The sequence below is a fragment of the Humulus lupulus genome, chromosome 8, assembly GCF_963169125.1.
Source record: "Humulus lupulus chromosome 8, drHumLupu1.1, whole genome shotgun sequence".
NCBI classification, from domain to species: domain Eukaryota; kingdom Viridiplantae; phylum Streptophyta; class Magnoliopsida; order Rosales; family Cannabaceae; genus Humulus; species Humulus lupulus.
This window is the reverse complement of record NC_084800.1, coordinates 40,765,659-40,790,484: the sequence shown is the minus strand read 5'-3', so window position 1 is coordinate 40,790,484 and position 24,826 is coordinate 40,765,659. Positions and strand designations below refer to the sequence as shown.

The following is a 24,826-nucleotide window of genomic DNA, read 5'->3' as shown; positions in this document are numbered from 1 at the left end:
AGTTTAGAAAACTTTGACCAAAATCAGATTTAGGGTTCTATTTGAATTATTTTACAAGATCTAAAAAATAATTTGTTAAAATATATAATCTAAACAGGTAATGTGATAAAATATAAAATAAAAAAATAAAGTATAAACCTTAATTTTTTTAATATATATATGAGTATATTACAGCTACATGGCATGACTTGCGAAAAAGTACAAACAAAGTTGATTACGATATAATTTTAATAAATTATATATTTAAATAATTAATGGCATATTTAAATAATTATGTGTCATTAATTACTCCAAAAAAAAAATTAAGGCAAACAGAACTAATAGATTTGTGTTAGTCACGCGAAGTAGAATAATAATTGACAAATAACAGTATTTTATTAAAGAAACCGGATAGCAACAGGATATTGGCGATAGTGGATTTTTATTCAAATTATAGTCCCATTTAAGGGGATTAATTCGATATAATTAATGATTCATGAGTATTCATGATAATCAAATGCTTTCCAAAAACACTCCCTCGTGGTGGCTATGCCCACTTGCATTGGTGTCAGTAAGAAAGCTGGTAAACCATTTGGCAGAAAGTTTGGGGAAACGTCTGAGTGTGGTGCGATCCACATAATATAGCCCGAATCTGGTTCCGTAGCCATCAGCCCACTCAAAGTTATCCATCAACGACCAAATGAAATATCCCCTCACATTAGCACCCTTTCTATAAACACCATAATAAGAACATGTAGTCAAAGACAGAGAGATTATGATAATTGTTGAGTATTGATTCTAATTAATTATGATTTTTATTTATAGTATTTTTAATTTTTTTTGGTAATTACTAATTTGTATAAAATGAGTATTTTGTTGGACAAGGGGTCTTGGTATCCAAATTTTACTACTGTTAGGCATATATCAGAAGATTGAAATTCATGAGCTGGATTAGTTACAATCTGTTAGCTTGTTATTCCCTGATTCTCTAAGTCAGTTAGGTTGTTCTATTTTCAAACTAATTCTTCTTAAGAACTGTGTAAGACAATTCTATATATATTCCATTTATTCAAATCAATGAATACAACGAACTATTCAGTCAATTTCTCAACTAGTATCAGATTAGCCAGCGTTTTTCTTTTTCTCTCTCAACGATTCTTGAAGCTCCTTTGTTCTCCTTTCCAAGTCCTCGAAAGTTCACCAATGGCTTCTCACTCTGGCAGTTCATCTCAGACGACCAATTCCGCTCCACAGCTCTCAATTCCGGCGAACATGGTGGCACTCAATCTCCGACTAAACCGAACCAACTATCCTTACTGGCGCTCCCAAGTGCTACCAACAGTTCGTGCACATGACCTTGAAGGCCTCCTCACTGGAGATCGTCCTCGACCGCCTCTTCATATTCTTGATCCAGCCAATCCAAATCATCAAATTCCTAACCCTGAGTTTGCACAGTGGCTTCGCCTCGATCAATTTTTGATGAGCTGGTTGTCCAATTCCATTTCGGAAAATATGTTAGGTCACGTTGCCCGCTGCACCTCTTCGGCTCACATCTGGTCTGAGTTGAATCAACTCTTCTCCAATCATTCTCGAGCCCGTATTCTCCAGCTTCGAATCAATCTTCAAATGACCAAGAAAGGTTATACTCCAGTCGACGAATACATTCTCAAGATGAGGTGCCTTTTCGATGCTCTAATGGCTGCTGGTCAAGACATCACTGATGATGAAGTAATCCTGTATATACTTGGAGGTTTAGGTCCCAAGTATGAATCTATTGTGGTGAATCTCACCTCACGCATCACTGTAACTTTCTCTGAGCTTCAATTTGTTCTACAGAATCATGATATGAGACTTGAACAGAAACTAGCTGCTGCAACCGTGGATCTTCACAATCCATCGGCAAACTATGCCTCTTCCAACAAACGATTTGGAAATCCGTCCTACAATAACTCTTACTCAGGGATTCGTGGACGTGAAGGCACTCAAAGTCGTGGCCGTAGTGGCCGTACCAATGGTGGCTGTGCATACTACACCTCCAACAACAGACCAATCTGCCAAGTCTGCAGCAAACCTGGACATACTGCACTGAAATGCTATCACCGTTTTGATCTCAGCTATCAGGGTGAAGCATCAAATCCTGGCCCTGAAACACAGTCTACAAACACTTCTCCTCAAGCATTGCTTGCCACCCCTGCTGATATTGTCGATCCACACTGGTACATGGATAGTGGAGCATCGCATCACATATCCCCTAAAGCAACAAATCTCACTACACCAGCCAACTACAAAGGCAAGGACAAACTGGTTGTAGGTAATGGTACCAAACTCTCTATTCACAATATAGGTGATTCATTTATTCCCACTCAAAACAGAAATTTGCATCTAAAGAATATACTACATGTACCAGCAATCAAGAAAAATCTTCTCAGCATTTCTAAATTTACTTTGGACAATGATGTAACCATTGAATTCACACCTAACGTATGCTTTGTTAAGGATCTTGCTTTGAAACAGGTACTACTTTAGGGAAGACTTAGACATGGACTGTACCAGCTGCAACATCCCTCTGTTTCCTCACCTCATTATCCTCAAGCATACCTAAGTGATACCTCAACATCACAGACCGATACCCCTGCCACAAATTCATCAATATCTTGTAATTTTTCTTCAACTTCATCTTGTAATCCGTCCTCTCGTGTTGCTGCCTTATGGCACAACCGACTTGGACATCCTTCATTTGTAATTTTGTCCAAAGTATTAAATAAAATCAATGTTTCATGTTCAAAATCTGCTATCCAATTCTGTGAAGCATGTCAATATGGCAAGAATCATTTAATGCATTTTCCAAGTTCTACATTAAAATTAGTCACACCATTAGAATTGGTTCATTCGGATCTTTGGGGTCCTTCTCCCTACCCCTCTCCTGAAGGATATCATTATTACATTCTTTTTGTAGATGATTTTACCAAATATTCCTGGATATATCCTTTACGCAGCAAGGGAGAAGCTCTTCCTATTTTTTTTCAGTTCAAAACAATGGTTGAAAAACAATTTGAACTTCATATAAAGAACTTCCAAACAGATTGGGGTGGTGAATTCCGCTCCTTTCAAAAACCTCTTCAACATCTAGGCATTCTTTTTAGACGTCCTTGTCCACACACTCACCAACAACAAGGAAGAGTCAAACGCAAACATAGACATGTTACAGAAATTGGTCTCACCCTCTTAGCTCAAGCCGAATTACCATTATTCTTTTGGTGGGATGCCTTTGTGTCAACCGTGTATCTCCATTCTAGTGGTCGAATCTACATAGCTAGGAGTGTAAACTTCAATGAGTTTGAATTTCCCTACTCCAAACTTTTTCCTTCCACTACTACAGCTTCAACATTCAACAATCTCAATGCTCCTTCTTTCATTATACCCACCTCAATACCAACCCATAATAACAACCCACCAACAGTCTCCATTGCTGCCTCTTCTTCTTCTTGTTCAGCTGGTACAAATCATTTACCTGAAGTAGCACCTGAAGCACACGCTGCCATACCACCTACTGTTACACAGTCTATTGCTGAAACCTCCAGTTCTGCTCACAGTTCACACATGTCTCCTTCTTCCAATCCTGCTGATGAAGAACACGTAAACTCTGATGTTATACCTCATGAGCAGCCACATCTTCCTTTAGGGCATCCAATGCAAACAAGGTCAAAATTAGGTATTTATAAACCTAAAGTGTATCTGGCTACATCACACATTGAAACAATGCCCACTTCAGTCAAGGAAGCACTAAAAATACCTGTCTGGAATCAAGCAATGACTGTTGAATATACTGCACTCCTGCGAAACAACACATGGGTTCTAATTCCTCCTACAGATGATATGCATATAGTCACTTGCAAATGGGTCTTTCAGGTTAAATACAAGGTTGATGGGTCCTTAGACAAATACAAGGCTCGGCTGGTAGCAAAAGGTTTCCAACAAACACCAGGACTCGATTTTTCAGACACATACAACCTTGTTGTGAAAGCTTCTACAATCATAGTAATTTTTTCGCTTGCAGTCACCTATGGTTGGGACATTCAGCAAATTGATGTAAATAATGCCTTTCTCAATGGCATTCTTCATGAAAGAGTCTACATGAAACAACCTACTAGCTTCATCAACTCTGAGTTTCCTAATCATGTTTGCTTGCTTAAGAAAGCTATCTATGGCCTCAAACAAGCACCTAGAGCTTGGTTTGAACAGCTCAAACAAACTTTGCTCAGCTGGGGTTTCAAATGTTCTACATCAAATTCTTCTCTGTTTTACAAAAACAAGTTGGATGCTTCTTTGTATGTTCTTGTCTATGTGGACGATATCCTCATAACCGGACCCAATAATGATCTCATTGCTGCTCTGATCAAACAACTTCATAGTCGGTTTGCACTCAAATCTCTTGGCTCGGTTCACTACTTTTTGGGTTTTGAAGCCATAAGAACTTCTTCTGGTATATATCTTACTCAATCAAAATATGCTACTGAATTACTCCGGAAAACCAGCTTTCATACTGCCAAAGAAGTTCCAACACCCATTGTTGACCCTGATTTTGGCCAACTGACACGGAGTCAAATATGCTTGATGTGGACAAATTCGTTGAAATGAAGGTGATGACAAAAACAATAAAGAACACAAGAGTTTATAGTGGTTCGGCCCCAGAATCTGGTAACAACCTACGTCCACTTGAACTGTTATTGATATAGGATTCAAAGGAGTGATCAAAGAACTAGGGTTCAATGAGTTTCACAAACCTCTGAAGAACAAAACAATATATCAAATAGAATCACTCTAATCTCAGATAATCAGAAAGCCAAAAAGTCCCTTCCTTGAGCTATCTTTCTCTATTTATAGGCTCAAGGGGGATTACAGTAATTTGTTACAGATATTCTTTCCTAAATAATCAGATACTTAGGAAATCATGGGAGTCAATCTCGGGATTGACTAAGATCTTTATAAAATTATCGTGAGACACGCGGAATGTGCGACCATACTGGTCGCAGGTAAACCTCAACCACCTTTTGCTTGCAATATCTTTACTGGTCGATACTCTAGCAGAATTCCGCCAGGTGTCAGCCACGTGTCCAGAAATCACTTGCCACGTCATCCGTGCCTGTTTTTTGGATAACATTTGCCCCCCAAGTTTATTTATTACGAGAAATGAATAAACTTTTGAGGAAACGATCCTTCGGTTACCCCACCAGACTTGTCAGAACAATTCGTGCAATCTTGGAAAAAGCAACCTACCCTTGTCTAATCATGGCTTTTCGCTTCCCAAGTAACCTTTCGATGGCCATCACCCTTCCCCATGCTTCGAAAAAGGGGAAACTGATGATTACTTCCTTTTAATGCTTACGGACAAAAATATATATAGTCTCTTCAAAGTCTCCTTTTTCTTTTTACGCAAGCCATCACTTTTTCAAGAAACCCTAACACTAGAGCCCCCATTTACATCTAGAGTTCTTCGACGCCCGAAAATTTTCTCAAATCTCCACGACCTTTCTCCTGGTAAGTTTCTGGACTTTTATGCCTTATATGTTTTCCGTGCATGCTTCTGTAGACTGTCTATTGGGTTCATTCGCTTCTGGGTTGAGATGCATGTCAGTAGGGAGTTTTAATGGGTGATACTATATTGACTGATATTTCTCTGCCACTAAGGAGTTACGAGTTAGTTTGATAGTTGAGATCACGACTTTTGGGACGTTAAACCGAAGTAAAAATTCGATTTTTATGCTAGCTGAAAACCAAGTTTTTCCCGCCCTAAAAGGAGTTGAAAAATCTTTTTTTTTTAAAAAAAACTTTTTGCTTTCACTTTTGATCTGTTTTCCAAACTGTTCGTGCGAAAAATTTAGTTTCTTATTAGAATGATGTTGTATAAAAGCTGAACTTTTATACTTGACTAGCGTTATTCTAAAAAACTTTCAAAATTGATTGTGACAGTCAGAATCCCGTGATTGTGATAGTCAGAATCCCGTGATCCGTAAGGGGAAAGACCGGGTAAGCTGTACAATCCCACACCGCCTGGGGAAGGTCAAGTGTGATGATTCTAAGATTGTGTAGGTATGGGACTACACAGTTGAAGAGGGCTTCAATGGATTGATGAGTACTACCTATATCAACAAGATGCATCTTCTTTTCGGTAGCCCATCACTTGAGAAATCCAAAGTTAAGCGTGCTTGACCTGGGGTAATCTAGGGATGGGTGACCTCCTGGAAAGTTTTCCTAGGAAGCATGTGAGTGAGGACAAAGCACGCTGAAAAGACTCGTGTTGGTTTGTAGGGCCAGTCGTCATCCCAGAAAGCAGCCATAGTGACGCGGGGCGTCACAAAAACCTTCCTGATGTCGAGTGGTATCTCTCCCCTACCAGCCAAGTGACTCCCCAGATGCTTACCAATTATCGCAGGAAGTATCCTCTTACAGGGGTTAACCTTGCAATCCCTGCTGCTGACCAAAGAGCTAACCTGCCAGGGGGTGTCTATAGCGCTTGGTCCAGGTATCACATAGAGGTGGGGGCTATCCTCCCTCTACATCCTTTCTATCAGGGGGTGGCCAACTATTTCGGTGACACCCCCTTTCAAATTACTCCAAATGGATATAGAATGGTGGTCGCACTCTATACCCTCTATAAACTCAAAAAATGGCCAGAACCTACCGCTCATGAGGTCAATTTCCTTTTTGACCTTAAGTCCAACGCTCAACAATATGGGACGGGCTTCTTTCATCTCTGTCACCAGGAAACAAACCGAACGTTCCTGAGTGAGACTACTTTCATTTCTAACGTGGGGCAATACAGTAGAGAGTATTTCCTCACGCCAGACATGACGATGAACAACCTGGTCTTCGCTCGAGGAGGTAAATGCTACTTTCACTAGTCGATACTTTTCCTTAGCACATTCTTCTGCACTTCTCTAAAGTATATTATGGCTTTCAGGACCATGTTTACGTCCGAACCCAACACCAGACATGGTGTTGAGGTCCAACGCACTGGCCAGGATGGCAGACGCTGAAAAAAGCGTTAAGTCCCTGGTCACTGATGAAAATCTGAGGTTATCTGGCCTCCTGGCTCTTCATCATGAAGCCACGGCCGAGGGGGATCCCGAGCAGCAACCTCCGGCGTCTCCTCCTAGAAGGAGACCAACGGGGGTTACGATCAGGGAACCCACTGGCGTTCCTTCAGCAGAAAGGCCTTCTGCGCCCCATGGCAAGGGGAAACAAAAGGCAACAGAGTCTTTCATAGACCTGGATGAATCCTCAGACGAAAACGGTATTGTTATCTTGCTTTTAAATAGCTTGCCAATTCCCTGCCACTTGTTTGACAGGGACGGAAATTTTACGTATACTCCAAATCTAGGGCCAGACTTCTTCGTGCCAGATAGTGAGTGTATGACTAATAGAGTCAGTAGTATAGCGACTAGTAGTTGTAGCTCGGGTATTAAACTTTATGACCTTTTTCCTGTTTTGCCATGATTTTTATGTACCTTTGTCTGATTGTCTACATGTTCCTCTTTATCTGCAGAGATGGCTTCCCCCAATGTTTTTTACCTATACCAGAACCAGGAGGAGGAGGTTCCCTTGGTTCGACGGAAGAAGTCGGCCAGGAGGCAGGACGGTGAGTCCAGCCAAGCACCTTCGGCCAAGAAGGGTCGAACAGGCGAATCTCCTAAGGATGGGCCTCTCTGGTCATCCTTTTGCTCACACCTCCGTCCCTACCGAGAAGGAGGCCCCGCCCGCTGCTACGAATAATTCGCCTGCAGCCACGAAAGAACAGTCCCAGCAAGCTGAACTTCCTGGGGCTAAACTCTCACACCGCGCCTTGCGATCAGTAAAGGATCACCTCGCACATATCCTGAAGCACGACCGTTGCAAGGAGGCGATAGCTGAGGCAGAGAATATGGGGGTCGACCAGATCCTTAACAGGGCTCTAAACGAAATAGCCTGTGTACGCATTTTTTCCTTCTTTGGCTTTTTTTTTCTTCCTTGTAATAGATTCTAACTTTTATCCTTTGACTGTAGGCCATGCTGACTACAACTGCTGCTCGTACCCACGCTATTGCTAGCATCGAGCAGTCTCGGGTGAAAGCTATCGAGGAGTTTCAGGAGAGGCCATCGAGGAGCTTCAGGCTGTAGAAGCTCGGCATGCTGGGGAGTTGGAGGTGGTCACCCAGCAGAAGGATGCCTTGGTGGCGAAATTGGCGGAGACTGAAGCAGCTAAGGCATCTCTGAAGAAGCAGAGGGACGAGTATCAAGACTCCAGTCGAGTCCAATATCATGAAGTCAAGAGACTTAAGGAGGAGCACCTTGCTAAGGACAAAACCATAGCTGTTCTTGAGAGCCAGGTGGACCAGCTGAAGCTCACCAACGCTAAGGATTTGGAGAGGTATAAGAATGCGACACTTCGGTGTTTCTACGACTTTTGGAGACACAACCAAGGTGCCGACTTCAGCTACCTTCTAGAAGAGGCTAGAAATGCTGAGCTAGCGCGCTGTGCTGCTCGGTTAGCTGCTGATGAAGAAAGAGCAAGGGTTCCTGCTTCCCCAAGCATCCAGCCGGCCGCTGACGCAGAGGAAGGAGGAGTTATTGAGGATGCCTCCAACCAGACTGCTGAGCAAGACCCTCCTGCTCCTTAAACTTATTCTCTTTTTATTTTTCTTTAATTACACGACCCACGGGTCGTGATGTAAAGACTAAATTTTTATTTTTAAATTTGCTGCACGAGCAGCAAACTTTCCCTTTTACTTTAAACAATTACGTCCAAGCAGTGATGCTTGCGGTGTAAAAGAATGCCTTATGATATTATAATATTTCTTTTTTATTATAACATCTGTTTGCATGACCGAACTTAGCATAGTAATTTGGCTTGATTTAACAAAATACAAATTTTGAAAATACTCTAAGTACCGTAGCATGCTTTCACTCATTTTGTTCATGTGTTTACATACCTTTTGGTATGCTTTGCTATCAATGTACCTTATATGCCCCCTAAGTGATCGAGGAGCTTTAGGTCCTTGGTCACTTGCCTTGACCACGACCTGTGCGAACATTACTGCTCGATAGTAAAGATAACACTTGTAATACAGCAAAACAACACACGTAATGAATAAATACTTGTAAAAATAAATTTACAAAGGTTGGCAAGAATGACTGGCTGCGCACAGTCCCTTATAATCTCGAATTAAAAATGGACTAAACATGTCTTTACGAGTGATCTTAGAAAGATCTTACACTTATAAGCGATTAGCCATACAACGTGGCTAACCCTTTTTCAAAACTTGTAAAAAGTAAAAATTAATACAAGTCAGTTCTTTAAAAAGGACTGTTTAGCGGTAGTACTTGCGCAGGTGTTCGTCGTTCCAATAGTGTGGAACAAGATCTCAATTCAAGCGTGCAAGTTTGTAGGTGCCCAGATGAAGGACTTCTTCAATCTGGTAAGGTCCTTCCCAATTTGGTCCGAGCACTCCAGTAGTGGGGTCATGGGTATTTAAGAAAACTCGTCGTAGCACTAGGTCACCGACGTTGCATCGACCAGCTGGTCGATCCTTGGGAGTGGGAAGCAATCCTTTGGGCAAGCTTTATTGAGGTTTGTGAAATCCACACAGGTTCGCCGTTTGCCGTTAGGCTTGGGAACCAATACCGGATTAGAGACCCACGACGGATAAAACGCCATCCGGATGAATCCATTCTCCTTCAGTCTAATGACTTCTTCTTTTAAGGCTCTAAATCGATCCTTATCGAGTAGCCTTCTTTTCTGTTACACGGGTGGAAAACTCTTGTCTATGTTCAGGACATGGCTGATAACCGCAGGATCTATCCCAGTCATGTCTTTGTGCGACCAGGCAAAGACTTCCTGGTTCCTCCGCAAAAATTCCACCAGTGCATGCTTCGTGGTTGGCTCTAAGTTTTTCCCGACCTTCACAACTCTGGTCGGGTCTTTTTCGTTAAGTTGGACCTCTTCCAGGTCCTCGACGGGTCCAACATTTTCCTCAAAATCCCCAAAGCGAGTATCTAAATCCCTATCCTCACTTTGGGCAACACCCTATTTGGTGACTTCATCACCGGATTGGGCTTGTGTATCAATAGCCATCTGCAACCTATCTGGGGGAGTGCTTTTTGACGTTCCCTTCTTCGCCTTCGTGACTGAGGTGTTGTAGCACTCCCTGGCTTCCCTCTGATTTCCCAACACGCGTCCCACCCCTGCGTTTGTCGGGAATTTCATGGCTAAGTGCCATACTGAGGTGACGGCTCGAAGATCAACCAGTATAGGCCTTCCAATGACCGCATTGTACGCCGAAGGACAATCGACTACTATGAAAGTAGCGAGTAATGTCCTGGTAGCAGGCGTTGTACCTGCTGTTACTGGAAGTCTGATTGACCCCGCTGGGGCGAGTCCCTCACTAGAGAAGCCGTATATTGTTTGGTTGCAGGGCTCCAAGTCCTTAACGGACAACTTCATGTGTTCCAACGAAGATTTATACAGGATGTTCACTGAACTTCCTGTGTCAACTAGCACTCTTTTTACCATCATGTTGGCCATTTGGATATCCACGACCAGCGGATCAGAATGTGGGAACCGGACATGTTGGACGTCGCCACCATAGAAGGTTATTTCACCCTATTCTGACCGATCCTTTTTTGGCGCGTGGTCATCCATAGTCATCATCTCGATGTCCTGGTCGTGGCGCAGAGTCCGAGCATATCGTTCCCTGGCCTTTCCACTGTTTCCCGCGAGGTGCAGGCCTCCACAGATGGTTAACAATGTGCCAGTTACGGGATCAGGCTGCAAAGGTGGCGAGCGTTGGCGTGTGAGCGCTTGCTCGTTGCCACCTGGAGCTTCTCGTTGGGAATTTCCCGAGGCCTGTATATACCTTCTCAAGTGTCCTTGTCTAATAAGGAACTCGATCTCTGTAACGCCCCAATCTCCAGGGACCGCTATGGTGTGCCTTGTAAACAGTGCTAAACTCGCTAATCGAGTCATTTGGCCAAATCGTGTAACTAAGTATGATTAGCGATTTAGGGTTTAAAAACCTTGGTTAGGATGTAACGTTTCACTAGCACGTTTAATAAATACATTGGGATCTCGAAAATAAAGTTTCAGAGTCTATTACAGAAAATATTTACAAGAGGCCGTTCTAAGCAGCAAAACAGGGTTCACCCCTAGTTCCACTTTAAACCTCGGCCGTGGTGGACGAGCATCTGCATATGTACACGTCATCACCTAAGCTCTCCAACTCAAGGATGGTCCAGCTTCCTCTTGTCTTTACCTGCACCACGTAGCACCCGTGAGCCATAGCCCAGCAAGAAAACACATCAAAGCATGATATAATATCAACAACGATCATAATAACCGTTCAGGACTATCAGTCCAAGCATATAGGTGACAATAGCCAAAAGTCACAATAATGAGCATCGCTCCCCCTAGCCATGTGACGATAGGGTCACCAGGGCTTAACTGATAAGTGATTCTTTCATAAGTTTAATCAGGACAGGTGCATGGTGAATGGTCACTAACATAACCTTCCTTCCGACTCTAGAGTCATGCTATGGACAGCGTCCCCTAGCCATGTGACAAACAGTCACCGGGGTCATATACCTTGGCTATAAACATCTGGTCATAGACCAGGCAAGCGCTTATAAGTTTAGAGTTGGTCCCACATTAATGCGATGGAGCTATTCAATGTGTGATCATCGACCTTAGGGTCGGTCTGTCATTAGTGCCTTAGAGCCACTCAATGCGCAATTCTCGACTTTAGAGTCGGTCAAGCATTAATGCCATGGAGCCATTCAATGCATGATTCATCGACCTTAGAGTCGGTCTAGCATTAATGCCATAGAGCCATTCAATGCGTGATTCTCGACTTTAGAGTCGGTCCCTGACTAGTCAGTGTCAAACACAAGTAAGTCATGCCACCAATCATATATCACATGTTCCATATCTATAAACAGGGTATCCAGCATGCTTACTAAACAAGTATTAGTACAATTAGGACCATGCATAAACACAGAGGCTCAAGCTCTGGACGATATCATACTCAGTATACAAAGCATGTCCTAATCACATGTTTCTCATGCATCATATGCAATATATCCAGCAATCCAACATGCATTAATAACAGCCATGCATGTCACGCTTAATAATCAACCAACATGCATCAAGGATAGCCATGCATGTCATACTCAATAATCAACCAACATGCATCATAATAGCCATGCATGTCATATTCAATAGTCAACCAACATGCATCAATAACAGCCATGCATGTCACATATACACAGGGTGCAGTTTTCTTACCTCAGATCCGAGCTAGAACGAATTAAAGAAAGACCCTTGAGAACGATCAACCTTTAAGCCCTTAGTGGTCACCTAGTCATAACCAAATATAAAACCTCATCAAAATGAGTAATTAAATACTTCCAAACCCAACCCAAGCCTCCGGAACATCGAATCCCACTCAACTAAGTAGTAGGATCGATCCTAGGCCCTTAGAGTTAAGTTTCCATCACAAAAACACACTTTTGGGAAATTTTTCCCTTAAGGGCCGCGGCCCTACATGGACCATGCCGCGGCGCGCCTCCCTGACAGAGCCTCCACCACCTTCTTCAAGCTCGGGCCGCGGTGCCCAAGAACAGGGCCGCGGCCCAACTTCGCACCAGCCATTTTTCTTCGTTTTTCCACTTCTAAAACCTTCCAAAAACCCATTCAAACATTTCCAAATCATCAAATCAAAGTTTCCAAACTTCCCAATGGTCCAAAACCACCAAAACCTGAAGCTCAAACCAACCAAAAACTCAACAATTGCCAAAGTCCAATTCTAAGCATAAAAACTTAAGAAACCCGAAACTTAACTCAAAAAAAACAGAGCACACCTTAAATTCATAACTAGAACTCACCTCAAACACGATTTTGAATCCCCTTTAATGGCTGTGACAAGTTCCCTAGCTTCCCCCTTTGATCTCCAAGCTTAACTCCTCAAGGTGGCTCTCAAAATTCAAAGAGAAGGATGAAGGAAAGTTTGTACCAGAGAGAAAAGAAGAAAGGATGAGGTTGGCTCTGTTTTATTCTGTTTCCACAACCTTCTAAAACTCCCTTAGGCTGATATAAATCCTTAAGGTCAAAAGACCATAATGCCCCTAAGCCAATAAACCCCTCTAAAAGCTTCCGAGGGTAAAACCGTCCTTACCCGCCTACCTCATTAATTATAATTAACGCTCTCCAATTCCCGCTATTCTCAATATTCCCAATACCAATAAATCATATCCCATTACCCTTTAATTCCCGGTAATGCTCTAATCATTAAATTCACCCCGAGACTCACCCCGAGCCCCGAACTTAAACCCGTTATGACTAGACCGACCACTTACATCTCATGATCGTCTCATGCCGAATAGCTCGAACCAATCCACCTTATAATGTGGCTATATTAATTAATCACAATCATGCACCCAAAATACACAATTATGCCCACAGTGGCCAAATTACCAAAATACCCTCACAATAATAAATTCTCCCATATGCATGCATTCACCATCATATAATAATATAATTAACGTAAACATGCATATAACCATTAAATACCATAATAAATCCATTATGGCCCTCCCGGCCTCCTAATCAAGGTCCTAAACCTTATTAGGAAATTTGGGGCATTACAATCTCATCCTTCAGCTGGTTGCATTCATTGGTATCATGTCCGTAGTCGTTATGATAACGACATAACTTGGCAGTATCTCTTCTCGAAATATCCTTTTGAATGGGGGCAGGTTTTTTGTAAGGCACACTGGAACTCGTGGCCTGATAAACCTCTCCCTGAGACTCAATAAGGGAAGTGTAGTTAGTGAACCGAGGTTCATAACGATTACCCTTGGCTCGTTTATTGTCAGAGGTGGAAGGCTCATTGTGCGGCCGTTTCCCGCCATTCTTTCCATTGCCATTGCCGTTCCCGTTGCCTTTGCCGTTGCGGTTGGGCTTCGACCCATTGGCGGCTTTGGCGGGCTTGGCTGTCCCTTTTTCCTTGCCTGGGGGCTTCCCTTCATTGGCGATGGCATCCTCGAGCTTGATATATCGATCAGCTCGATCCAAAAATTCCGGGGTAGTTCTGACCCCATGTTTTCTGAGGTTGTCCCAGAGAGGCGTGCGGCGCTTAACCCCTGCAGTTATGGCCATCATCTTGCCTTCGTCTCCCACTGTCTTCACCCCAGCAGTTGCTCGCATAAAACGCTGGACATAATCCTTCAGTGGTTCTCCGTCTTGCTGGCATATTTCAACCAGCTGATTTGCCTCATTCGGGTGCACACGACCCGCATATAACTGTCCGTAGAATTCTTTCACGAACATTTCCCAGGAAACTATACTTGCAGGAGGGAATTTGAAAAACCACTCCTGTGCGGCATCAGAAAGTGTTGCAGGGAAGATCCCACACCGAGCGTCTTCAGACACTTTCTGAATGTCCATTTGTATCTTAAACTTGTTGACGTGAGATACTGGGTCACCATACCCGTCAAAATTCGGAAGCTTAGGCATCTTAAACTTGCTAGGAGTTTCTGCCATAGCTATCCTCTGGACGAAAGGAGTGCCCTTTCTCCTATCGTGGTCGATATAAGATGTTCTTCCCCCGATCAGCTGCTGTACTGCCTGGTTAAGGGCATCTATCTGGGCCTGTAAGGCGCCAGGAATCGCCGGGGCCTCTGCTGCTGGGGGGACGTACTCGTCGTGCCGCTCTCGGCGATCATTGAGTACGTCTCTTAAATCCTCGTCTCCCCTCCGCTGCTCGCTAGCTCTGAGCCGGTTGAAGACGTTATTTTTTCTGCGCTACCCCCCAGCGTCCCGTCTTTCGGGTTGGTCATCCCTAGGTGGTAGGCTTCTTCCCCCACCTATTTCTTCATTCCTCTGACCGGCGTTTCCTCTGCTTGAGTCGGCCTCGTTATAATCATGGCTATATGTGAATCTTGATTGGCTATGATGGGATCGACTGTTCCCTCGGTTGCCTTCCCAGGCTGGAACCTCCCGAGCGTTAGAGGGTGGCCTGCGTTGGTCGGTAGGTCCCCGTGCATTATTATGCTGTGGGGGGCCCTGGACCGCAGAGCCTGACTCTGAGTTCCTTCTGTTACCAGGAGGACGCTGTCCTCTGCTCGGAGGATTTGGCTCGTCGCCCCTATGGCGTCTAGGACTACGAGGTAGCTGCCCGGCCCTATTCTGCCTTTCCTGCGGGGGATTGCCGCGACCACCTTGGGATGGAGGCTGTGCCTCAGGGTCCCTTAGCGGGACATCGTCTTGAGGCACCGGTGGCTGCTCGGGCCTTTGGGGGCTCGAGGGCTGGATAGGCGGGCAAGGATTAGGACCCCTCTGGGGCGGTCCATTTGTAGGTTGATCAGGCTGCGAGGCAGGTGCAGCCTGGTTCCTAGCCAGTTGTAGGGCTACTTCGAGGGCTGCCATGACCGTATCAAGCTCTCAATGAAAGCACCAGAATGTTGACCCTGATTTTGGCCAACTGACACGGAGTCAAATATGCTTGATGTGGACAAATGCGTTGAAATGAATGTGATGACAAAAACAATAAAGAACACAAGAGTTTATAGTGGTTCGGCCCTAGGATTTGGTAACAACCTACGTCCACTTGAACTATTATTGATATAGGATTCAAAGGAGTGATCAAAGAACTAGGGTTCAATGAGTTTCACAAACCTCTGAAGAACAAAACAATATATCAAATAGAATCACTCTAATCTCAGATAATCAGAAAGCCAAAAAGTCCCTTCCTTGAGCTATCTTTCTCTATTTATAGGCTCAAGGGGGATTACAGTAATTTGTTACAGATATTCTTTCCTAAATAATTGGATACTCAGGAAATCATGGGAGTCAATCTCGGGATTGACTAAGATCTTTATAAAATTATCATGAGACATGCAGAATGTGCGACCATACTGGTCGCAGGTAAACCTCAACCGCCTTTGGCTTGCAATATCTTTACTGGTCGATACCCTAGCAGAATTCCGCCAAGTGTCAGCCACGTGTCCAGAAATCACTTGCCACGTCATCCGTGCCTGTTTTTTGGATAACACCTATGATACTTGACAACAAACTATGCCTCGGTGACAGTACACTCTTTGCCAATCCACAAGTGTATCGAAGTGTCATTGGTGCACTTCAATACCTTACTTTAGCCAGGCCGAACATCTCGTTCTCAGTTAATAAACTCAGCCAGTTTCTCAAATCTCCAACAGTAATTCATTGGACTGCTTGTAAAAGAGTTCTTTGCTACATCAGAGGACCAATACATCTTGGCTTACATTTTTCCCCACAATCTGTCATGACATTAGAAGCTTACTCAGACGCTGATTGGGCCTCTAACTTGGATGACCGTAAGTCCACAAGTGGCTTTTGTCTTTTTCTTGGAGGCAATCTCATCAATTGGGGATCTAAAAAGTAGCAAGCAGTTGCCCGCTCCAACACTGAGTCAGAGTATTGAGCTCTTGCATCTGCTGCCACTGAATTAGTATGGCTTCACTCACTGCTTTCTGAAATCAGCATTCAAGCTTCTCATATAACACCACTTTTATGGTGTGACAATCAAGGTGCTCAAGCATTGGCCCTCAATCCAGTTTTTCACTCACTCACGAAACACATTGAAATTGATGTTCACTATGTTCGACAACTTATTTGTGAGAGAAAGCTTGAAGTTCGATATGTGCCTTCCAATGAACAATCTGCTGATCTTTTTACAAAGCCTATATCATCTCCTCAATTTGAGTTTCTTTGTCACAAGCTGCACTTAGATTATTCTAATCACAGCTTGAGGGGGGCTGTTAGGCATATATCAGAAGATGAAATTCACGAGCTGGATTAGTTACAATCTGTTAGTTTGTTATTCCCTGATTCTCTAAATCAGTTACGTTGTTCTATTTTCAAACTAATTCTTGTTAAAAACTATGTAAGGCAATTCTGTATATATTATTTATTCAAATCAATGAATACAACGAACTATTGAGTCAATTTCTCAACTACTACTCTATAAATATTTATGTATTCCGTGCATGTGAGAGTGTGGGCTTTTGGGAGAGTGTGAGAGTGGGGTTTTGAAGAGAGAAGTGAGAGTGAGTTTGAATTGTTGAGAGTGAGAAGCAAAGTATGTATTGAGTTTTGGGTTGAGAGATTGAGAGAGTTTAATTGTATGTAATATTGAAATTTGAAGTAAAATAGATCTATCTTATAATTTTACTCAATCTAGTAAATTTCTTTTTTTTTTTCTTGAAGTTGGCCTTTTTTTTTTCCAACAATAAAATAGTAATATGTACTTGTATAACTTTGATTCGATTGTTACCTTACTGCACGGGCTAAAGCAATAAGGTAGTCTTTATGAAATTTGATGCGATTGAGATCTTGAAGCAGTTCTTGTTCATTCTCCTGTAGTGGCGAAGCATATCCTAAGAAAAATTATAAATTTCAAGATTATTTTTATGTTAAAAAAAAATCCACAATCGTATTGTGTATATTACGAAGCCTCTATAATTTTTTTCTTAAGAAAAAAAAAAAGAAGAAGTTATGCGGTGTGTAAATTTGTACTGACCATTCTCAGTAACGAACATCAGTATGTTATTATATCTGTGCTTAATGTATTCAATAATCTCCTCCATGCCTCTTGGAACAACAAAGAAGACTGCCTTTCCTGTCTATAGAACAGAAAATTTTGACCTAATTGGAAAACTAGTGAAGAAAATAACAATATAATTCATGAGAAAAAAAAAACTAAGTAATAGTATACATGTAATGACTTGATTATAGTTTTGATTTAGATCAAGGCCGTCTTTGAAGATTTAGAGTACGTCTTAGAAGACTTGAATTTACAGGACCTATAAATATTTAATAATTTTGAAAATTTTAACTATGTGATATAAATTTCTATCAAATAAATTAAGAGGAAATTACATTTTATATGAGATTTTTAATAAAGTGTGCAAAAATATGGCTTTTTCTAAAAAAAAAATTGATCTATGACTTTTTTTTAAGAATTTTCACTTTTATGGGTTTATTTTCCTATATTTTTTGTATAAAAATTGGTTTATGCCATAGTTTTACTCTTAATCAAATTTGGAAGGGTATGTTTGTAATTTGATTAATATTTTTTTAGGTTATTTGTTTTTTTATATTACTAATTTTATATTAAATTTTTCTTTGGTTGTTTTGCAAAAAATTTTTTTGTAATATGAATTGTTTTTAAAATTATTATTTATTTATTATAAACATGTTTTTTTTAAAGATTGTGCGTTTTTTTTTTCAAATCCTGGGTAGGGTAACCAGTTACTTGATTGACACTAAAAAAAATCCTAAAGCTAGGTTAAATAACATGCACCAGGAGGGGTAACCAGTTATCCTGAGATGAGTAACTTTCTGCCATAAGAGGGGTAACCAGCTACCAAAGAGGGGTGACGAGTTACTCATATTAAATATGAAAAGAAACATCAAATTTGAAGGAAAAAATGGAAGAACACTTCATTAAAAAAGAAAGAATAAATAACTATGATTTTAGTAACATAAGTAACTAGTTACCATAAGAAAACCATAAATACACACACACCAGAACATGAAAGTAACCAGTTACCCTCAGAAATATACACACAAAGAATGTGAAGGTAACCAGTTACCCATTCCCGTTTTCATATTTTTATTAGTTTTATTTCCAAATTTTGGTATTCCTATAAGTGTTACAGTAAAAAGAAAATGCTGAAAAAATTGATTTGAATTTTTTTTTACATATAGTGGAAAAAAACTATAAAAAAATTACAATAATAAAAGATAATAAATAAAAAAATAGTAGAATAATTATGTAATGTTAAAATATATGTGTGAAAAAAAAAAGAAGGAAATAGAATGAGAAAATAATAAGTACAAAAATGAAAAAAAACAAAAGAAATGATGAATGAAAAAAAATAGATGAATAAATAAGAATGAAAAGAAGAAGAAAAATAATGGAAAAATGAAAAAAAAAAATTAATGAAAAAATTGGTAGAAAAAAATGAAAAAAAATGGAAGAAGAAAAAAAAGCTCATATGTGTGAAAAAAGAAAAAAAAATGGAAGGAGAAAATAATAAATACAAAAATAAAGAAAAAATAAAAAATAAAAAAAACTGAAAAAATATGAAGAAAAAAAACGGTACAAATGAAAGAAAAAAATAGATAAATAAATTAAAATGAAAAAAAGAAGAAGAAGAATGAAAAAATGGAAAGAAAAAAAGATGAAGGAAAAAATTGGTAGAAAAAAAAAAGAAAAAGGAAAAAATTGAAGAAAAAATAAGTAAGGAAAAAAATAATAAAAAAATGATGGAAAAAAATAAAAATAAAATTACCTTCAAAATTAAAGAAAACATAACTATGATAAAAAAAATGTGACATTTTTATATTTTAGCTAGCTACTAATTGTGTTTTTCATGTTTTAATTTTTTTTTAATAAATTTTCCGTACAAATATTTTTGCATATTTTTTAAAAATTCCTATAAAGTAATATTTATTCAATAGGCTCATATTAGGCTTGGACGCTCAAAATAAAAACGGACATGTCTACTTAAGTTCTTAATTGGCTTTGATATAGAATAGTAATAAAAACTTCTAAAAAAAAGTACTATTTAAATTATAAAATAATCTATTTATACAACGTAATTCTATTTGAAAAATATATAATTGAATATTCAAAACTATGTCACATAAGTTTTTGAATAAATTTGTACGATCCCAATCTTTACTTATAAAAATATGGGGAATTTACAAAAATACATTAAAAGTTAAAAAAGAAAATATGAAAAATACGGTATATTACAAAAATATAGAATTTTTGGATAAAAACACGAAATGACAAAAGTGTTAATACGGAGTGGCAAAATCATAAATAAAAGCTGTAAAATACAATTTTTTGTGATCAACTTTTACAAACTAGTAAATATCTGTTACAAACTTGTAAATATCTGTTACAAATTTGTAAATATCTGTTACATGTTTGTAAATAATATTTACAAAATCAGTTATAGAATTGTAGATTTTTTTTAGATAAAACTTACAAACAAATTTGTAACTAAATTTTTTTATTTTTGTAAAAATGGTTTACAAATCTAGTTTTACAACTAAGAAAGATATTTTTGTAATTAACATTTACGAAAATATTTTATAGTTAAAAAATCATAAACAAAATATACATAAAAATATTATATTTTTCCATATTGTTACAATATTGTACCAAAAATTACATGAACTATCATATTTATGTTATACAACTTAAAAATATAAATTTAAGATATTTATTATTTATAAAACACATTATTGAATATAGTGGTGAAATACAATATTTTTTTTAAACAAGTTTTACATTTTTGTAACAACAATTTACAAAACTAATTTCACAACTAAAAAGTTTATTTTTGTAACTCACATTTACATAAATATTTATAAATTTATTTAACATGATTATTACAAAGATTTATAAAACTAATTTTTTAATTTTAAATATATTTTTGTAACAAAACTTGAAACTTGGATTAGGTTATGATTTTGGTTTAACATTGAGTGTTGAGATTTGACTAGCAATGATTTAAAAAATATATGTAATATTTTTATAAAGAATAATAATATTGTGATTATCTTTAACTGTATATTGTAACATGTAGTTATTAATATTAATTTTAACTAACAACATATTGTAACTTGTATAAATATTTTTTTTTTGAGTAATTGTATAAATATTAATTTTAATATTAATAAATACATTTATTTTAAATAAAAATAAATTAATCTACTTTATTTTATTTTATTGAAGGTAGTTACTATAATTATTATTACTTTTATTATTAAAACAAAGGTAAAAAAAATGGTTGGGGGTTGGGGAAAACCATATGCCGGAATTCAAAGACAAAAAAATAAAATAAAACAAAAGTCAATATATATATATATATTAGGTACAAGCAACGTGCAATATGTATGTTTCGTTTTATTTATAAAATTTATTAATTATTTTTATTAAATTTATTTTAATATCATATAAATTTTGAAATAAATATCATATTTTAATTAAATAATTTATTTATTTTTGTTTAAGTTTAAGTTTGTTCTAGTTTTTAAATTTGGGAGTGACAAGAAGAGATTATATATTATATATTTAATGTAATATTAAATATTATACGTGGATTTTAAATTTAAGTTTATTGCTAGGTTTTTTTTTAAAATAATTTGTTGTTAATTCATAGTAGATTATATTATATGTTTAATATGATATTATTCTAATAAGTGAATTTAAGTTTAATTAAATTTTATTTAAGTTATAAAACACATGATTTTATTATTTTTAAATAATAATCATTCTAAAATATCTAAAAAATATCATATTTTAATTTGTTTAATTATTTATTATTTTAAAATAATTATTATCGTAAAATATATGAAAAATATTTTATTTTAATTTGTTTAATTATTTATTATTTTTAAATAATTATCATTGTAAAATATCTCAAAAATATCTTATTTCAATTTTTTTAATTATTTATTTTATTTTATTTAATTTTAAGTGTTTATAAACTACCGTTAAATATAAGAATATTCTGTTAAATATAAGAATATTCCCTTAAAGTTAACATTAAAAAAAATAAAAACCGTTAAAACTAAGAATTTTCGTTATCTACACACTTATTATATAGAAGAGATATATATAATTTTGGGACTTCTGTATTTTTTATAATTTATTAAACATTCTGTTTTATATTACAGTGGGAAATGTAATTATTCCTAAAAATATTCTATATTATCCTAACAATTAACAAATATATTAAAGATATATTTTTTTAATATATATTATTTTTTTTAGAAATGAATTTATAATTTTTGTATTAATTTTTATTTTCTTTTATATTAGTGCATAGGCATACCGGTTGACCAATGGGGAGACCATCTCGCAGTCCAGTGGTTTCGACGAAGCCTTGAATAGGGTGATAAGACTTGGGGGAGCAAGTGGAGTTGATGCAGTCTTTGATGTACAAAGTTGAATAGTGGTTTATACCAATGAAGTCTATACTGCCTCTTCTAAGAATCTCTCTCTCTTGGGCTGAAAACTTTGGCAATTTCAACCCAATGCACTCTCGCATTTCTTCAGGGTAATCTCCATGTACTACAGGATCTAACGCCCTGTCTAATCCAATCACAAAACAGTCAAAATATTTCTATATGGAATTAAATTAAAAATTTAACTCATATTACATCTTAATTAACAACCAATGATAACCATAAAAGAATTACCAAGCAATAGTGAAAGCCAAGGCTCTACTCACAGCTTGTCGGTCCTCCTCTTTGTCTCTTAGTGGTTCATACATAAATGAAGACACAACCATTCCAACAAACCCATTTTGTTTGGCCTGTTGCATACAAAATAAATAAATTCACAGCTGTCCCAATTTATGTGCAACTACCAACTGATTATATAATAAAAAAATAATAACCACAAATCTAATAAATGGATTGCAATCTCAAATTTTAAATATCATAAATACATTAAAACAAGGCATAATGGATAATGTAATTGATATCTAAGTTTATAAAATTAGTATTTAGTACTCTAGTGCATGTTATAAGTACAAGTGGCAATTTATACAATAGGACAATGCTTTGGATGGTAGGATTGGATAAAAAAAATTAATCCAACAACTTAAATAATCATCCTAATATATGATAACTTAATCCTATTAAAAACACTTTGGATATTTTAATTCTATCAAATCCCATCTTCATGTATTTTAATGAAAAGAAGAAAAAAAAATTATGTTTTGAGATCCAACTTGTATTCTTCAAATTTGTTAACGATAAATGATCAACTCACTCATTTATTTTGTAATACTTTTTATTTCTTATATTTTTTTTTCTAATCTAAAACAATTCTATAACATGACCTATATGTATAGAAACTAGCTAATTTTTGTACTTCACTACATTGTGGTTACCTGAAAGTGTTTGCGGTAAAAATCAGCAGCCATGGCATGTGAAATTAACATGTTGTGCATGGCAACCAGAGGCTCTGCATCAGAATTGCCGACCGAGCAATTCCCAAATGGCAATGAACAGTGGCCCGGTGGGTACATTCCCCTTATATAGGAAAAATCCACCCAATGGTTTGGCTCATTTATGGTCACCCAGTATTTGACTCTGTCTCCAAATTCCTTGAAACATATTGCGGCAAAGTATACAAAATCTTCCCTATCATAACAGATGAACAAAAATTACACTTGTGAGACTAATCTAATGTCATAAAAGTGGGTACAAAATTATTTGAAAAATGTGGTAGAACACACACATCTAGGATTAGTTTGTTAACAAATTATATTGCAAAATGGAATAAATACCTTATTAAAGGATTTAGCCATCCCCCGTATTTGTCCTCTAGAGATTGTGGAAGGTCAAAATGGCAAATGGTCACAAATGGTTCAATTCCTGCCCACATATATAAATACATTTATTAAAAAACAAATTCACTTGAATAAAGTAAATAAATAATAATTAAGAAACAATATATATAATTTATTTTATATCTAGATGTAACAGTAAATATTACCTCTGAGTAACAGGCTGTCGATTATTTTATTATAAAACCTAATCCCTTCTGGGTTAACATCGCCAGATTTTCCTCCTGAATTGGTAAACCTCAAGATGATCATTAGTTTATAAAGCAAATAAGTTAGATCAAGAATCATACAAGAGATAATAATTCAAAACATAAACATACTAGGCAGAATTCTTGCCCACGAAATTGAGAATCGATATGCATTTACCCCAAGAGAATGCAATAATTCAATATCTTCCTGTATATTCCAAAAATAAAAACTGAGTTAATTATAAGTATATCAGCCTTCTATTTATACTAATATCTAACTAAGGTAATAAAAACAAATTATTATAATTTTTTTCTTAAAAAAAACAAGTATTTACCATATACCGGTGGTAATGGTCATCTACAACGTCACCATTGTCGTTATTAATAATGTTTCCTGAAATATTTAACATGAATAGCAACACGAAAAGATTAAGATTAGAGATAACAAAAAAAAAATCTCCCTTTATACATATAATTTATGTTTTTTTGTACAGATCATACTGTGTCTTTGAAACTTTTTACCTACTTAATTATATATAGCGACATAATTTAATTTACATATATACCTGGAATATGAGTGAAGGCATCCCAGTTGGCGAGACTCTTTCCATCTTCAAGATATGCTCCTTCAACCTGACAACAGTTATTATACGCATAGTGAAAAGTAGCATAACATCTCAGAAAAATGGGTCCAAAAAAAAAGAAGAAAAATTGCTTTGTATTCAGACCAAAAAGAATAATCGAAGAAGAAGAAGAAGAAGAAGAAGAGTGCCTGATATGCTGAAGTGCTTGTTCCAAAGAAGAAGGCATCTGGGAATTGAGATCTTTGGATTTCTTCTTCTTCTTCACTAGAACATTGGACTGTAGGAGGAGAAACTGCAAGTAGAAGAAGAAGAAAGGAGAAGAATAAAAGTTCACGTGCTCTAATTTTGAATTTCATCTTTTGTTTATTTCATTCTGAATGTGAGCATGTGAAACGAACCTGACTATATAGTACACAACAATTCGCTCTAATTAAGATAAATATTACGAGTAATATGCACCCCAAATCTTTAAAAAGTGGGTTTCTTTAATTTTTTCTTTTTAAAAGTTGTCTCATATTTTCATAAAAAAAACTTTAGTAATCTGCCAAAATCATCACCACCCCATCATTTCAGCACCGACCATCTTAGCCACATACAAATTTGAACTTCTTATTATGCGGGTTGAGG

At 37.5% G+C, this 24,826-nt stretch overlaps 1 protein-coding gene across 1 annotated transcript; it reads right to left on the bottom strand.

Annotated features, from left to right (window-relative positions):
- Nucleotides 1–345: 345 nt before the first annotated feature.
- Nucleotides 346–24,591, bottom strand: LOC133796935 (beta-glucosidase 18-like). Its single transcript, XM_062234640.1, has 12 exons — nucleotides 24,388–24,591; nucleotides 24,182–24,248; nucleotides 23,951–24,009; nucleotides 23,748–23,823; nucleotides 23,577–23,651; nucleotides 23,368–23,455; nucleotides 22,969–23,221; nucleotides 22,271–22,386; nucleotides 21,904–22,159; nucleotides 17,568–17,670; nucleotides 17,322–17,424; nucleotides 346–709 (listed from the first exon to the last, which is right to left on the bottom strand). The coding sequence occupies exons 1-12, from the start codon at nucleotides 24,553–24,555 to the stop codon at nucleotides 493–495; spliced, it is 1,581 nt and encodes a 526-aa protein (XP_062090624.1). The 5' UTR covers nucleotides 24,556–24,591; the 3' UTR covers nucleotides 346–492.
- Nucleotides 24,592–24,826: the final 235 nt, after the last annotated feature.